At 50.0% G+C, this 16,279-nt stretch overlaps 1 protein-coding gene across 14 annotated transcripts in view; it reads left to right on the top strand.

Moving 5' to 3' along the window:
* The window catches only part of ZNF618 (zinc finger protein 618), a 149,481-nt gene that overhangs the window by 71,079 nt on the left and 62,123 nt on the right, over nt 1–16,279 (top strand). For 8 of the 14 annotated variants that reach the window (XR_014616672.1, XM_084219924.1, XM_084219922.1 and 5 more), the window contains exons 3-5: nt 6,798–7,054; nt 11,204–11,299; nt 14,307–14,384. Coding sequence is in view for 13 of the 14 variants with exons in the window: in XM_084219924.1 (XP_084076050.1) it covers nt 6,798–7,054; nt 11,204–11,299; nt 14,307–14,384 (431 nt within the window). In the remaining variant the exon portion in view is untranslated. The remainder of the gene's footprint in view (nt 1–6,797; nt 7,055–11,203; nt 11,300–14,306; nt 14,385–16,279) is intronic. The other 6 variants (XM_084219917.1, XM_084219915.1, XM_084219918.1 and 3 more) reach the window with 1 other exon arrangement.

The following is a 16,279-nucleotide window of genomic DNA, read 5'->3' as shown; positions in this document are numbered from 1 at the left end:
CATGTAAAATGAGAGTTCATTTACATCTGTTCTGTCTATTCCACTTCCCATAGCTCCAGTCATGACAGGAACCTTCTGGTTCTTGTAAAACCATGGCAGACATCTGTAAATTGAGCCCAGTTTCAGCCTCTGCCATTTTTTGCTTCCTTTACTTTCTGACAGCTGAGGCCTTTTGATTTAGCCTTGGATGAGCCAACTGCACATTGGTTTCCAGAAGACCAGCAGTGCTGGTGTCCTGTTGGCCTCTGCAAAGGTGCCCATTGCTTGGTCTCCATGAGTGGTTTTGGGTCCTTACTGAACCTCTTTGGTGCTGCAGACCAGAAGATCCTTCCAAGGAGTGCCCAAACTGTGTTTCAGTTTAACTGGGCACACCCTGTCCTCTGCCACGGGGTGCCACCATGGGATCACAGAATGGGTTGGGCTGGGGGGACCTTGAAGACCCATCCTGTTCCACCCCTTGCCATGAGCAGGGACAGCTTCGACCGGAGCAAGTGTGCAGAGCCCTGTGCAGCTCGGCCATCACTGATATCATCAAGGCACTAATGATCTCTGGGTTTTCCAGCTTGAGTGTTGTTTAGAAAAAACAAAAGATGCTTCACATTCGCTGCTGGGGCAGGAGAGCTGTTTGTAGGTGTTGGTTCAGAGCGGTACATCCTCCTCCACATGTGTTTCCTTTTCCTCTCCTTTTGAGGAGCTGATGTTGAAGACTGATACTTCACTGATCTCACTCTGCCCCTCCCCAAAAACTCAGCAGGATGTGTGCTGTAAAAATAGCCTCATTAGAAGCCATCTGAGTACGTATGCAATCACAGATGACTCAAAGGGAGCATGGAGCACGCATGTTTCTGTTGCTGTCTTCAGAGAATTACATGACAAATTATTCCTAGCTGGAAGAAATGTCCTTTTATAATTGGGGTTTTTTTCTCTTTCTTTCAGAAGGGAGGAGTGTGTGTTTTTTAAGTAGCTTTTAGTCACTTTCATTATTTATGAGGATGCTACTCCAGATCAGAAACAGCAAACTGCAAGCACGAGTTCCTTGTGGCTGCAGCAGCTGACAGGCCCCGTTTGCTTTCACTCACTGCTGTGCTGCTCATCACAGCCAGGGACACCCTGCAGGCACCAGAACAGCCCCACGCTGCAGCCTTCAGCCCTTCTCCCCCCTCCTGCCACGGGAGACCAGCTGCAAGGGGCTGCTAGATCCTCAGGTGGTGTCACCGTGCAGAGGGGACTGGGGTCAGCACCCAGCCTTTCCTGTCTGTCCTTCCCTTGGGAGCAGCTCCTGGCATTGCCCTCGTGGCATTGCTCTCGTGTTGCTCCCTGCATTGATGCTGGTGAGGCTCCACACCCAGAGCTGTCCTGGCCCACGCTGTTGTGCTGCATCATCGAGCTCTGCCAAAGCCTGAGGCCTTCACGAGCTGCCACAGGTGTAGGGCCAAGGAAGCTGGACCCAAATGGGTCCAGGAACCCACTTTTACCCCTGCCTTTCCAGTTCCTCTTGCTGAGGCTTCATTAAGGCCTTCTGAAATCTCTTCTGCCTTCACACACTTATGTCTGACATGAAAGTGGCCGTAACGTCATCGGAAGATGAAAGTCTGATGATCAAAGCAGGCAGCAATGTTGAAATGAGCATTGTGAGATGGCAGAGCTGGTATTACAGTAATTGGCTGTGTGGCCTACTTAGTGAGAGCAGTGATACATGCAAGTGCAATGGCTGTTTGCCTCTTTCATGTTGGAAATCACAGAGTCTGTTCTGGGAAGTGGAACAGGACCTCACCTGTAGGAGCAACCAGGCACAGAGTGAGCACTGTGGGATCCCCAGGCTTCTGCCTCCCCTCCTCAGCATGGAAGAGCCTCTTGGATTGCCAGGGCCCATAGCTCAGTGAAAACAAGGCATGGAACACTGAGGGAGGTTGGTATTTCCAGGGAAGGGGCAAAGCCATGGAGAAGTTAGATCCCCCTGTGGAAGGAGGTGGGGGTTAAGCCAGCTGTGCCTGGGCACTCTGCTCCTCCTGATGGCTCTGAGCAGTTTTTGTGCTGTGTTTGGGAACAGGAATATCCTCTTCCCAGGGAACATCAGCCCATGGATGTGTGAATGCAGGTTGGACCTGCAGAGGGAGGTGCAGCTGACCCCTGGAAAGCCACACTGAGCACTAAACCTGCATTGTTTCCTGCAGAAGGGTGGTGGCATGAGGCTGGGACCAAGCTCAGAGCCACCAGGAGAGGGTGGCCTGGGGACCTGGCGGTGGGAGGTGACTCTGGCAGGTTCTCCCTTGGCTCCTGTGCACTGCTGTCTCCACCAAGTGGAGGCTCTGGCCATCACTGGTCCCAGTGTGGCCCCGGCAGTGCCCTGCAGGGATCTGGCAGCTGGGACAGGTCTCTGTGTGGGCACAGGGACATGGGCACTGCCTGGATCACACTGGGGAGTCCTTCTGCCCCCAGCCCCCAGCACTGATACTGAACTTACCTGGCACCCCAAAAGCTTTGAGTCCTTTTCTCTCTGTGCCCTCACCCAAACCCGTGACACCTGCTTGGAGCTTTGGGAGCTGCAGAACTGACAATTCACTCCTGTTCTTGCTCATCTTCTTTCTGAGCCTTTCCAGCAGTTGTGTCTCAGCTCTGGAAGAGCTGCCATGGGACAGGAGTGGCAGAAGCAGGCCTGGCCACAGTGGTGCTGAGGCCTGATGTCTTCCCTCCCCCAGGCAGGGTGTTCCTTGTCCCCCCCTGGGTCTCTTGAGGAACTTCTGGAGAGCAGGCATGTTCCAGATCGCCTGCTGCTTTATCCTCATCTCCAGGTGGAGGTTCTTTGTGCTGCTCAGTAGCAGGGGACGTGAAATTCAGCACAACACTGAGCAAGTGCAGCATCATGGGTTTGCAAGGACCAAAGGAATGGGAATGAAATGAAGCTTCCCTGGGTCACCTCCCCTGGCTCAGTGCATGTGTGGGTTGATGCTGTGTGTGGTGGAGGCTCTGATGACTCCTGTCTTCCAAGGAAAACTGGTTCTGCTGGAGCTGTGCATGTCTCCCTTTCCATCCTGCCTGAAGCTTTCCAGTGTCAGTAGCTTCCTTTTCCTTCCCTGCTGTGGGATGTTGGTACTCTTTCTCCAGCCTAACCAGGAGGCTTCAGACTCGACCTGCTGTGTCATGAAGATCATTCCCTGAGCCCTGCTCTCTCCTGGACCCTTGGGAACATTTATATCCCATTCAGCAACTGAGCTGACTGGTCCTGGTTCTGCTGTAGCCACAGAAGCACGACCTGGATTTCACAGGGGACCACAAGAAAGTGATGCTCTCTCCTGCTGGGAGAGCTGGATTCCACCACTGCTGCCTCCTCCTCTGCAAAGCTGTGCAGCCCCAGCTAAGGCATGAAGTGGCTTTTGGAGAGCTCAGCCCTGCTCCCAGGAGTCAGTGCTGCTGGTTTTATGGTTTCACTTGTGTTTGAGCAGGCTCCTTTCGTGGCTTGTGAGCCATGGAATCATGTAGAAGAAAGTTGCTGAAGTATTTGGGGCTGTGTCCTTCTGCACATCAGGTACCTCCTCAGAGTTAGAACATATGGGGCAATGAATTGCTGTCAGGTAATATTTGCAGGGTTAGGTCCCATCCAGGAGCAGACATTCCAGCTCTTGGCAGAGCTGGATCCACAAAGTCAGCATGCATGAGGGGAAAAGGTTCTGAGGGTCCATTGGTCTGGTCTAATCATTTATATATTCCTCAGCTCCAGGCCACCAAGTGTGGCCAGTGCACGTGTGTACTGAGCCAGGGATCTGGGGCCAGCCAGACACACAGCTCTGGGTTTGAAAACTCAAAGGGATCTGTTCTCCCTGAGCACATCCTTTGGAAATGGCTGTTCCAGCGGACCACCATGTGTGCTAATGTTCTGTGCCTCATTTCAGCTGGTTCCAGCTTCCAGCAATGAGCTTGCACTCGACACTTCCCTGCCAAATTAAGACAAGACAGTATTTTCTCCCCATGAAGATGATGCTGCTGCAATCAAATCCTCTTCTAGTCTTCCTTTTGGCATGAGAAACAGACTGGAGCAGTTTGGTCTCACAGACTCATAAAGTGTCTTTTCCCAGTCTTGAACCATTTCAGTGCTGCATTTTGGAACCTCTTCAGCTTTCCTGATCACCTCTGAAACCTGAAGCTGCTCACAGTGTCTGCAGCACATGGGGAGTGGCTTCAGCACAGCTTCAGACAGGGAGAAAATTATCTCCTCCTTCCATCTCAGGCACCTGAACCGAAAATTTGGTCAGTCCTTCAGCTCAGAGCGTGGCTCTCTGTGGTTGCAGTACCACGTGGGTGCATCCTCAGTCCTGGACTTGTCTGGCTGTGCTGCAGCCACTGGTCTTGGGCAGAGCCAGCTATGTAGAGAGGGATCCACTGGCGGAGTGTCCCATTCACAGCTTTGCTCTCCACCCCTCCATGGCTCCACCCATAATTTTTAGCAACAGTAGTGTTTAATTTAATTCCAGAGCATGAATAAATGTGTCCCACATCAACCATTCCAGGAATCCTGTGGAAATGCCTCTCTATTCAGGAGCAATGCACATGGAGAACAGCTTTGCCTCGTAGCACGGGGCCTGTTGCTGATTCAGTTTGTGTTTGAATGTGACCCATGCAAAGCTGGCATCCTCAGAAAGTCATTGTATTCTTGCCCCTTTTATAATCTCCTCAGAAGGCTCTAGCCTCAGTCTCACTGCCACTGGTATCAGCTTCTAATCCCAGATCACTTGGCTCATGCCAGGATTTTCCTGTTGCTTTGCCCAGGACTGGCAGGTGCATGGCTGTGCCATGGATAACCGAGCTCTCACTGCCTCTCCCACCTCCAGCCTCCCATGGGAACTGCCCTGGCTGCCTTTGATCTTCCTCCACAGCCCTCACTGAGGAAGGAAAGATTTTCCTATCTACCCTACTGTTGCCTTTATCAGTGATTTGCATTTCACACCCTCTTTTGATTGATTGATCTGCAGTCAGTCCCACTCTTTTCTGCTCCCTGAGTATTCTGTACTCACTGCCTTCCCTTGGAAGGGTGCTGAGCCAAGCCGTGGTGGCTGAGATGGATGGGTCTGTGGCACACCCAATAATATTACCATAAAGACTGTCCAGTTCTCAACCACATCTTCTCTGTCTCAATCCATCTTTCTCACTTCTAAGAGCCTTGTATGATTTTGGGAGCACGGCAGGGGGGGAGTATGTGTGAGAAGGCAGGAAATGAGTGGGAAGGCAGGTCAAGGCTAATTCTCTCTGTTTGGGGCTATTAATTGTACATTTCATTCCATAATGAGAATGAAGGGATGAATAATAAAATCTCTGGCAATAGGATGTGCCTGACCCAGTTTGAAATAGTGACTCCATGTCCGTGTGGGAGGTTGGGCAGTAATAACTGGAATATTGTTCTCTCTGTTCCTCTGCTCCCCTCATCCCTGTCCTCAGGAGCTCCACACTTTCATCTCCAGTTGCACCATCCTGGTTCCTCTGCGAGCTCCATAACCTGTGTCAGAACCCACTGCAGGTGTTGGTTCTCTAACATTGCAATTCATACTTTGTCCTGACTAACTTTATGATGTTCTAAGCAATGGGATTTTTTTCTCTGTCACTGTTGCACAATCTAATGATCATCCATAAGATCAGCCTATTTTTCATTTTATTTTGTTACTTCTGCTGCCTAAAACATTTTGAAGTACCTTTGGCTGTTCCCAGTGTTTACATGACTCTAAATATGTCACAGCGGTTTCTGTTTCTGGGTAGTCTGAGCCATTATATATTTAGTTCTGATTTCTGCACAAGCTGAACCAGCAATTATTTTATCTTTGTATTGCATGGAGGAGTGTATTAATAACCAGTATAAAAAATTGGGGGTCCATAATGAGTGCTGCTAAAGGAGCACCACTGGCTTATTCCCACATCCTTGTCTGGTGGGCTCACACCCCCTTTGCCTTTAACCACCACAGCACCTGTTGATCTTATTTTACGGCTTTGAGGTGTCCAGTTTCTTTTTCTTAAAGGGTTTTGAATATTTGTTTAGATTGTTTTCTCCCAGAAATTCCCAGCTCTTCTTTCCCAGATGAAAACACATGCTATTTAACCTGTTTCTGAGCACAGTGGAGCCCTCTGCCTTTCCCCCTCTGTGAGGCTTTCCCTGTCATCCCAAACAGTTGTATCTGTCCGTAACCTGGTAGTCTCTCTAAATATCCTCATCCTCCAGATGATCCCCTTTGATCAGCACTGTGGATGTTCAGTAAAGCCTCTGAATACCAGGGGATGTCAGGTTGCTTGAAGGGATAAAAGACAGGGTGCGATGGAGGGTGGAAATAGCTCCAAATTAAAAATATCAGGGAATCATAGAATTGTTTAGGTTGAAAAAGATCTTGAAGATCATCAAGTCAAACTGAATTCAGCAGTGTCAGGTCCACCAGTGACCCATGTCCCCAAGTGCCACAGGAGAATATGGCTTCGTGTGTATGGACTTTGTGTGTTGGCAAAATACCTGCAGGCAGAACTTCTGGAGCTGTGCCCGTGGCCTGGTGGCAACCAGGGCAAGTTCTGTGCTCTTTAGGGGTCCAGTGTGTTTATGAGCACTACTGTTGTTTGTGATGTTAAGGTTTTTTCATTAGTAGCAAAAAATTTTATTGCTTTTGTTCAGTTAAATTTTAATTACTTATTATGTATGGTAGACGTACATTAATATACTTCTTTTAAATAACCTGCATAAACCAGAGTACCTTGAATTAGGTCCTGGTGATGACAAAAGAGCACTTGGCATTGAGGATTCACATTCTCTCCTCTCTTTTACCCCTCAGGGAGTGTTTGAAGAGGAGCCCGCAGAGCCCAAAAGCCGAGGGCTCCGACTCGGTGACATCTCAGTCCTCCCCCAGTGAAGAGGCTGGAATGATGACTGAGGTGAAAGTGAAGACAGAGGTACCAGATGACTACATCGAGGAGGTGATCTGGCAGGATGACACCAAAGATTCCAAGAAGAACATCAAGGACGGGCCGGGGGATGTGCCTGCGGAGATCTGCGTGGTCATCGGCGGCGTGCGCAACCAGCAGACGCTCGGTGAGGCACGGGCCACCGTTCCCTCAGGGGCTCTGGGGACAGGGGGGGGCTCTGGAGAGCTCTGCCTGGACACTCAGAGCCAGGGTGAACATCAGTCCTGGGGTCCTGGCTCAGGATTATTGACCTTCTGTGTCTGTTTGCATCTGGTTGCCCCTAAAGGCTCGGCCAAGATCTGAAAGAAAAAGCTCCTTATCTTCTTTTGGCATGTTCAGGGACTTGCCCATCAGTCACCTGCAGCACCTGGTGAGCCCAGGGCCGGGGGTGTGTTTGACACAGATGAGGAATTTGGAAAGCCTGAGAAACTGATGACAAGTTTTGAGAAAAGTTGCTCTGAGGAATGTGGATGCTTTCCATAAATGACTCTGAGCTCAGGAGCAGGTTTTACAGGTTGCTGTTTGTTTGTTTTCCTGATCACTTCTCATTTGTGGGAATACTTTTGACTCTGGGCTGGCTGTGGTGTGCCCTGTTCAAAACAGTGCTTCCTGTCCCCACCCCACCTCCTGCTGGGATGAGAAGAAGCTTTTTCTTTTTTCTGTGAACATCAAACTGTCCTCTCCTCCTGCTCCAGGGAAGGGGCTTCCTGTGGGAACCTGGCAAGGCACTGCTCTTGCACTGTCTCTGTTGTCCCCGGCCTGGAGCAGGTCCCTGCAGTGTCTCTGAGATCCAAAGGCCCTTGCTAATAAAAAGAAGAAAGAGCTGTTGGACCAGGTTTCTTTTAAGGGACTCAGGAGAAGGCTGATTTGAGCTGCCCAGCATTGCACTTGGAGTTGATTTGTCCTCCAGGGGGGAGAAAAGAGGAATTGATGTTGGATTTTCTCCTGGGTTTTGTTGATCATTATCCATACTGCTGGAAAGAAACCCAGGAGATGTCCTTAGCTGGTGATTGTCTCAGAAGCATTGTTGTTCTTCCTGTCCTCCTTTCCACCACAGGACAGCCACTAAGAACAGCAGGGCAGGAGGTCAGTGCTATCTGTGCAGGTCTAGGGAAAGCCTAAGAAGTCCAAAACTATTTCTGACATAAAGATTTTACAATTTGGAAGAAATACCCTGTGTATTTTCAGAGTTTTTGTGCCTCTGCAACTCTTGATCCTTACATGGGCAAAGCTGAAAAGCATCCTTGCTGCCCTGGGAGGGAGAGGTGGAGCTATGACTGATGGGCAGCAATGGGAGCTTCTTCTCCAGCCACAGCCACCAGCCCTTGGTGAAAGAATCTGCAGCTTGGGTGTTTGTCCCACAGGACCCTCTTCTCCCCACAGCTCCTGGCTGGGCAGCAGCAGCTGCTCTGCAGTTGGTGTCCCCTGGCAATGCTGGTTTCCAGCTGAGCTTGGCTACATTACTGTGCAGTGGGGAGGGGCTTTTGCTCTTGGCTGACTTGGGTGGACTGGAGAGGAAGCCAGTGAGGAGCTGCTGAGGGCACTGGGGTTGTTCAGCTGGAGCAGAGCAGACTGAGGGGAGAGCTCACCAGGGATTGCAGCTCCCTGCAAGGGACAGCTCTGATCTCTGCCCTGGGACAGGGACAGGAGCCAGGGCACGGCTGGGGCTGGGCCAGGGCAGCTCAGGCTGGAGCTCAGGGAAAGGTTCTTCCCCCAGAGGGTGCTGGCACTGCCCAGGCTGCCCAGGGAATGGGCACGGCCCCGAGGCTGCCAGAGCTCCAGGAGCCTTTGGACAGCGCTGCCAGGGATGCCCAGGGTGGGGCTGCTGGGGGTCTGGGCAGGGACAGGGGCTGGGGGATCCCTGTGGGTCCCTTCAGTTCAGGCTGTTCCACAGTTCTGTGATTCTGTTCTGTGTTGCTCCTGTGGAGAGTGTTGAGGACAGACTGGTGTGAAGGGGACACTCACAATGTATAGACACTGGGGAGAGGGACAGATTCACTGACCAGTCACAAGTGGTGGTTGAAAGCCATATAAACTGGAGAGCTTCTGTCTGGCTGGGCCTTTTCTAGTGGAACACACATTGAATTTGTCATTGTAAAGCTTGGGCTTCTTTAAAGGCAGTTTGGTCTGGAGGTGATGGGGTTGGTGCCAATTCCTTTGTGAACAGAGCCCTGCAAGTGCCCCTGTCTGCCATTCACATGACCCTCGTTTTTGGAGAGGTGGCTCTGAATCTGTCTGGCCCTCAGGTGCTGTGCTGTGTGTGCACAGCCTGTGGTGCCCAGCTCCTTGTGTTTGCTGAGCTCTGGCAGCTGGTCCCCTCTGTCCCCCCATGGAAATCACACACAGGCACTGACTGTGCCCATCTCTGCACGCACCAGGGTACCCCCTATCAGGAATGTGCCCCATGGGCCACTGCTCCCCTGGCCATTCCAGCTGCTCCCCTGGCCTTTCCAGCTGCTCCCCTGGCCATTCCAGCTGCTCCCCTGGCCTTTCCAGCTGCTCCCCTGGCCATTCCAGCTGCTCCCCTGGCCATTCCAGCTCTTCACTGGCCATTTCAGCTCCTGCACTGGAGCAGCCCAGAAGTGTGACCTGCTGATGCTGCTGGTGTCTCCTGCCTCCGGAGCAAAGGCTTTGTGACTCTGCTGCTGCTCCCCAGCACTTCCAGGAGCTTTCCTTGTCCTGGGATCTGGGAGCCCTGTATCTGAATCCCCTCCTCCATGCAGGCAGGCAAGGCTTTGGTAGGATTTTATTCACCTTCATCGGGGCAGCTGAGACTAGAGGTGTTGAAAGTGGTTATTTTAATAGCAAATCCTGATGAAGTGGTGACTCAGGAGTGCATGAACCCCTCTCCTGTGTGGAACTGCCAACCCCCAGCCTGTCTCCTTTCAGGGGGTGCTGGGGACAGTGGGTTAAACGGGGGATGTGTCTGAGCTGGGACCATGGTGCTGAAGGGCACACGTGGCTCCAAGTGACAGTTTTCCTGCAGGGCTTAGCCTTGGGACGTGGCTGGAATGCACATTACAAGATTTACGTCTCTTTTCTGAGTCACACATCTGCTCTATTTATATTTTAGTTGTTACTTGGAGCAATTTATAAAAGGGATTCCCAGCTCAGTTGCTGCTATTCCCTTGCAGTGTTTACATCAAACCAGGCCTTGTGTTTTTTGCCTCCTGTTTGGACCAGCTCCTGTCTCTCCCAGGACTCCAGACTCTGCCTCCATCCATGTCGAGCATCTCAAACCCTGTGGGGGCTGGAAGGGGCTGTACTAGGTGGGATGGTTGGGGACAGTGGCCACAGTTTTGTGCGTTTGGACCATTTTCCTTTCAGCTGCTTTTCCACAGAAGTCTTTCAATCCTGTGGGATCCCTCTCTGGCATCCCAAGCAGAGAAAGCCAGTGGAGAGGTTGGCTCTCAGCTGGCTCCTGTCAGCTACAGCTGCTGTGGGTCCCCTGCTCCCCCCTGCACCCCCCTGCACCCCCACGGTACCCTGGGTGTCCCAGCCCTGGGGTGGGGGTTCCTGCCCTGCACAGCTCAGGGGTGCCACATTTCCTGTTCTTCACTTCTTTCTTCTGGCAAGATTCACATGCTGACCTCAGGCCAGGGGCACTTGAAGAGCCATAGCACATGGATACTTCTCAGGGCAGGGAAGCCAGGGCAGACAGGCACAGAGGTCCCGTGGAGCTGTCTGGAGAGGAGAGGAAAAGCAAAGGGCACTTGTGTTGTAATTAGGGAGAAAGAGAGGGAGACTTGTTATCAGATGTGGATCATTTCCTCCTGTTGGGAATAGCATCAGATCAGTATTTGTGTCCTGGAAGACTGAGTTATCTGTGAGCTGATCAGGAGAAGTTTGATACAAGACTCCTTAAGCTCTCAATCTGCTCTCCCAATCTGGTGCTTTACAAGGAACATTTTGGAGAGGACTTTTCCAGTGCTGCATTAAATCAGAAATGTTTCTGAGACAGAGTGAAGAGAGAATCCTTCTGCTCTGAGCCTCTCTGTCCACCTCCCATGCCCACATTGGGTTCATGCCATGGTGCTGATATTTCACTTGCTGAGCTGCTCAGCATATGAAATTCAAGAGCACTTTGGATTCTCCCTGGTGAGGTAAAATAGTACTGCAGAAGCCTTAAGAAATTCTGTGAGACCTCTGACATCTTGTCAGGAAGCCACAGGGACAGATGGGTCTTGGAAATTTTTAATAGGCTTCAGCCATCATTATTCCTTGGAAATGCATCCACTTTAAGGGCTTTTTTCTGATTTCTTTTTGCACAATTTAGATGGAAAAGCAGTGGAACGTGACTCTTCCGTTGGATATACACGAAATCGATATTCAGGGACCTGGATTTTTGACCATGCATTGAGATACACGTCCGGTATGTGATGGAAGGGTGTGAAAGTCTAACCAGGGCTCAGGGAGCAAAGGAAGCGCTGGAAGCAATGGGTGCATTGCCCAGATTCCAGCTGCAAGGCTCAGGAAAAGCCCAGCCCAACTGAGTGCACCAACTAACCCCAAACCTTCCCCTCCTCCCCTCCTGCTACCACTGGCTGGGACCTGCATGACGCACCCTGAGTGACAAGGACCTCGCTGCTGGTGTCCAAGGCCACGTAGGTGTGTTCTCTGCAAGGTCTTAACACACAGTGATGTCCTTCTTCCTCCTCTTCACCTTTCCTCCCCTCTAACAACATATTTTTTGTGGCAAGTCCCCCCTCCTTTCTCTAACGTGAGGGCCTGTGGCGAGCTGAGCACACAGCTGTGGCTGCTGAGCTGTGGCTGCTGAGCTGTGTCTCTGCCTCAGGTCTGTAACACACCTCCCTCACACCCTCCCCAACCCCCTGTGCTCCTGGGCCACCGCTCTACCACCTGTGGGCAGAGAGTGAGTGCAGGTGTCCCCCTCAAAGTTGACTCCAACCTTCCCTGGGTTCCATTTGAGACCTAGCAGCTCCAGGACACGGGCACAAAAGCCCTGGCCTGGGACACGTGGTCCCCAGCTCCTCAGGTCCTGCCTCAGCTTCTGCCATGGTGTCCAGCACAGCCCCTGCTCGGGTTCACAGTGCAGAAGGAAGGCACTGCACAGTTACCTGCACAGCTGACCTCCTTGGAGAACTGCACAGTGCATTTATGTGCCATACACTGTCTCCAGAGGAAGAAGGAAATACAATAAAAATGGGGGAGAAAATTCAGCCTAGAGCCCCTCACTATGTTTGACCTGTTTGACTAACTCACAGAATCACAGAATGCTTTGGGCTGGAAGGGACCTGCCATGGCAGGGACACCTCCCGCTGTCCCAGGCTGCTCCCAGCCCTGTCCATCCTGGCCTTGGGCACTGCCAGGGATCCAGGGGCAGCCCCAGCTGCTCTGGGCACCCTGTGCCAGGGCCTGCCCACCCTGCCAGGGAACAATTCCTCATTCCCAATATCCCATCCATCCCTGCCCTCTGGCAGTGGAGCCATTCCCTGTGTCCTGTCCCTCCATCCCTTGTCCCCAGTCCCTCTCCAGCTCTCCTGGAGCCCCTTCAGGCCCTGGCAGGGGCTCTGAGGGCTCCAGCCCTGTGATTAACTCAGTGGCCTCCTCTGGAGCCATTCCAACTCTTCCCAGTGCTCCATGTGCAGCCAGCACTGTTGGGATGTGGGTGGGCATCAGTCACATCCTGCTGTTGGTTCAGCTGAACCTCAGCTGTGCTCAGCGCTCCTGTTTGAAGGGCCCAGGACATGGTGAGCTCTCATCTGCTGCTTTGGGGCTCCAACTCCAAGAGTTTTCAGAAAGGAATTGTGGAGGTTGAAAATAATCAGTCCTTGAGCATGGGAATGAGGGCTGTCAAACGCTGCTGACCTGCTGATAGCCCGGGTTTCACTAGGCAGCCTGTGTGGAGTGACCACAGGTGGTGACTGCCCCACAGCTGAGTATCTACATAAAATACAGTGAGCTATGATAATAAAAATGCTCTGGAGCAGATCAGATACAGCCAAGTGCCTGTGCTATCAGAATATGGGAGTATTTTTTCAGCTGGGTACTCTGGTGTATTGGACTGTGGTGAATGGCCTCTTTCAGCATCAGTGACAAAGGAGCCTCCCCAGCTCAGGACACAGCCCCAGGTGGTGCTGTCAGTGATGGGCAGGGAGTTCAGGGCTCTGACACTCTAAGGAGGGGTGTTTTCTTCCCAAGCTGTAAGAATGGGACATGGGAAGGAAAAAAAGGACTGTGGGCATAGTGAGTTCAGACAGCACCCTGGGTTTGTTCCTGGCTAGAGCTCACTTTGAGTAGCTCCAGGTGAGTATTGCTGTGAAATGCTGTTTGGGAATTTTTATCTGGATATGTTTCAATGGTTTTGTTCTTGTTTGTGGCTTCTCCCTGAGTTTTGCTGTTTGGCATGGTAAGGAAAAGATTGTTTCAAGGTTGTGTGAGGAAATGTGCATGGAAATGAAATTCTGCATTCATACCAAATTAATTCAGCCCTTTTTTCTCCCACCTCCTCTTCAGTCAAGTGATGCTCTCACCCTCTCCAAAGAGCACCAAGGGGATCCCAGTTCCATAGCTCTGGTGGACAGTTAAGAAAAGCAGTGCATTCTGCAAATAAGAGCCTGGAAAGTGAATTTATAGCCTGTGCAACAAAGTCAAATAGGGAAAAAAGAGATTGAGTCAACTCAAGTAACAAATCTAAGGAAATTTCTGTCTGCCTGTTCAATAACAAAAGAGTCTAAATTCATGGCATAACTTCATCATTACAAATGGTTCTCCCAGCTCTTTTCCTCTGGTTTCATTTCAAATGACTGTTTGCAGATGTGTGTTTTCTGGAATTAGAGACACAAATTGAGAAGAGGGACTACTGTGGTCATGTGCTTTTCCTTAAAAAGGGCAAAAGTTCTATTTGTATCTATTTGGTTTCTTCTGGGTGGATATTTACCAAATCTCTGTGGGTTTCTTGGGAAATTTGTACATTGTGCATTTCTTGAGAAATTTTGAAAACTCCAGGCCTCAAGATAACATAGTGCCTTTTTTTTTTCAGTTGAAAAGGATTTTTTCCCAGCTACTAGGAACTTACTGAAAAGTAATTCAAGGTTATTTCTGTCCATAGGAAACATTAGTCATTATTATAAAATTATAAGTCAGGCTATTTTGAGAGTGGCCCTTTCACGTTAGCAAATTTAAAAAGATACACTGAAAATGTAAGTTCAGGGTAATATGCCAAGGAATCTTAAATAAGGCTGATAGACAGAATAGTGTCTGGCATAGTGATTTCCTGCATTTATCTCCATGAACTGTCCAAAAATTACTTTGCTGTCAAGTGCACCCTTTTGCTCACAGTTTATGGACCAGTGTGCAGGGAGGCTGTTTTCCCTGATCTCTCATGGTGATGTGTGCTTCTCTCTCTTGTTTTTCAGGGTCTTATGAGTGTGGAATATGTGGGAAGAAGTACAAGTATTACAACTGTTTCCAGACCCATGTGCGGGCACACAGAGGTATCTCAGTCCTGCTGCAATCTTGGGAATCCTGGGATAACGCAGATTCAGGGCAGCTCAGGCTGGAGCTCAGGGAAAGGTTCTTCCCCCAGAGGGTGCTGGCACTGCCCAGGCTGCCCAGGGAATGGGCACGGCCCCGAGGCTGCCAGAGCTCCAGGAGCCTTTGGACAGCGCTGCCAGGGATGCCCAGGGTGGGGTTGCTGGGGGTCTGGGCAGGGACAGGAGTTGGACACCTGGATGATCCTGGAGGGTCCCCTCCAGGATATTCTGTGATTTTAGGTCTATTTTCAGGAAGGTTTTGAAGGTTGCTCTGCTGCTTCCCTGGTCACCAGTAATTCTTCTCTGGGCTGTCCCACTGAGAGGGGCCCAGTGACAAACGCTGGGGCTGTCTCAGCTTTGTGGCTCTTAACTCCAGCAATATTTCTCCCCAGGTCAGGAACAGCTCCTATGTTCAGGGCAGTATTTACTGCCTAGGGCTGTCAAGGGCATCCCTGTGTGCAGGGGGAGCTCAGATCACAGAGTTCCGATTGGCAGGTCCCAGTGCCAGCAGAGTGGTGGCATCTCCCTGAGGTGCTCTGCACTCCTGCCCAGCTGGGAGTTCCATCCACTGCTGAGAAGTCAGCCTGGGAGGATATAAATCAGATATGGGCATTGTGACTGCTGCATTTTTATGTTCAAATCAAAATGCTCCTTGAGCTGCCCCTGTGCCCCTGCTGTCAGCTGAGGTCACTTCCCAAATGCACTGTGTGCGTGAAAGGTCTTGTGCTTGGTCAGGAGTGGCTTGATCTGGGTTTTCTGTAAGACTGAGCAATCCAGTGTTGCTTAATTGCAGAAATGTGAAAGTTTGAGGTGGTTTATTCAATCAAAGTGTAGTTTGCGGGATTTGGAGCTCTGAAATACCAGAACAGCAGGGACTGCAAACCAGCTCCTCCTGAGCCTTTCTCTGGGTGTGTCTCCTGTCCCTGAGGTGAGCACTGGAGTCGCTGTGCCAGGCTGGCAGGAGCATCTGCTTTAGCTCCTCAGGTGTAACCAGTGGTTGAAAATCCAGGAATAATGAAGGCTAACATTAAGTTTTAAATGCTCAAACTCTCAGAAGTCAGCACATGCACAGCTGAGAAGTGTTCATCCTTAACTGCTCAGAGTTTGTCACAGTCTCATAACACATCCTTAATTGCATGGTTGCATATTCCTTGTGTGCTGTTTAATATCACAGAGCTGCTTCGGTACTTTTGGATACATAGAATTGTTTTGCCATGCTGATATTTCTTTTCTAAATACCAACAAAATTCCTTAAAGTCCTTTAAATGTAGCTTCAAGTAGCTTCACTCTGCGGCTTAAGGAAAAAATCCTAAAATAACAGGGATATGCTTCACCATTACATCACAGCATTGCAACAATTTTGCAATAATAATTGTAGTATTTAAATGTGGGACAAGGATTGCTTTTATTTTACTTCTCCTCCCCAAGCACCATGGGATCTTTAATTCAGCTGGAATTTTAGGAGCTCTGTTAGTATGATGTCACCTCCTAGTGTGTGATCTAATTAATTTATATTAATTTATTTTTCGATAATAAAATTAAGCAATATATTAAATTATATGAGTGAATGAACATAGACCTGTACATTTGATATCCATAGTTTTGACATAAACTCAATGGAGACATGACTTTACCTTTTGCTTCCAAGGTCTTTGTCATGTGTAGTTGCAGAAGATGAAAATTTTCAGAATTCTGAATGTGGAAATTTATCACTAATTCTCACATCAGTGATGGAGAAGTAGAATTTATATCTGTGATACTTAGAAAGTGTTGGTTTATGTTACTGTAAGTGGATTCATGTAGTAGTTACATTTAAAGTGCATTCAAATTGCTTTAAGACAATAAAAATACAAATG

Source organism: Fringilla coelebs (genome assembly GCF_963513975.1).
Source record: "Fringilla coelebs genome assembly, chromosome: 21".
NCBI classification, from domain to species: Eukaryota; Metazoa; Chordata; class Aves; order Passeriformes; family Fringillidae; genus Fringilla; species Fringilla coelebs.
This window is presented reverse-complemented; position numbering and strand designations above follow the sequence as displayed.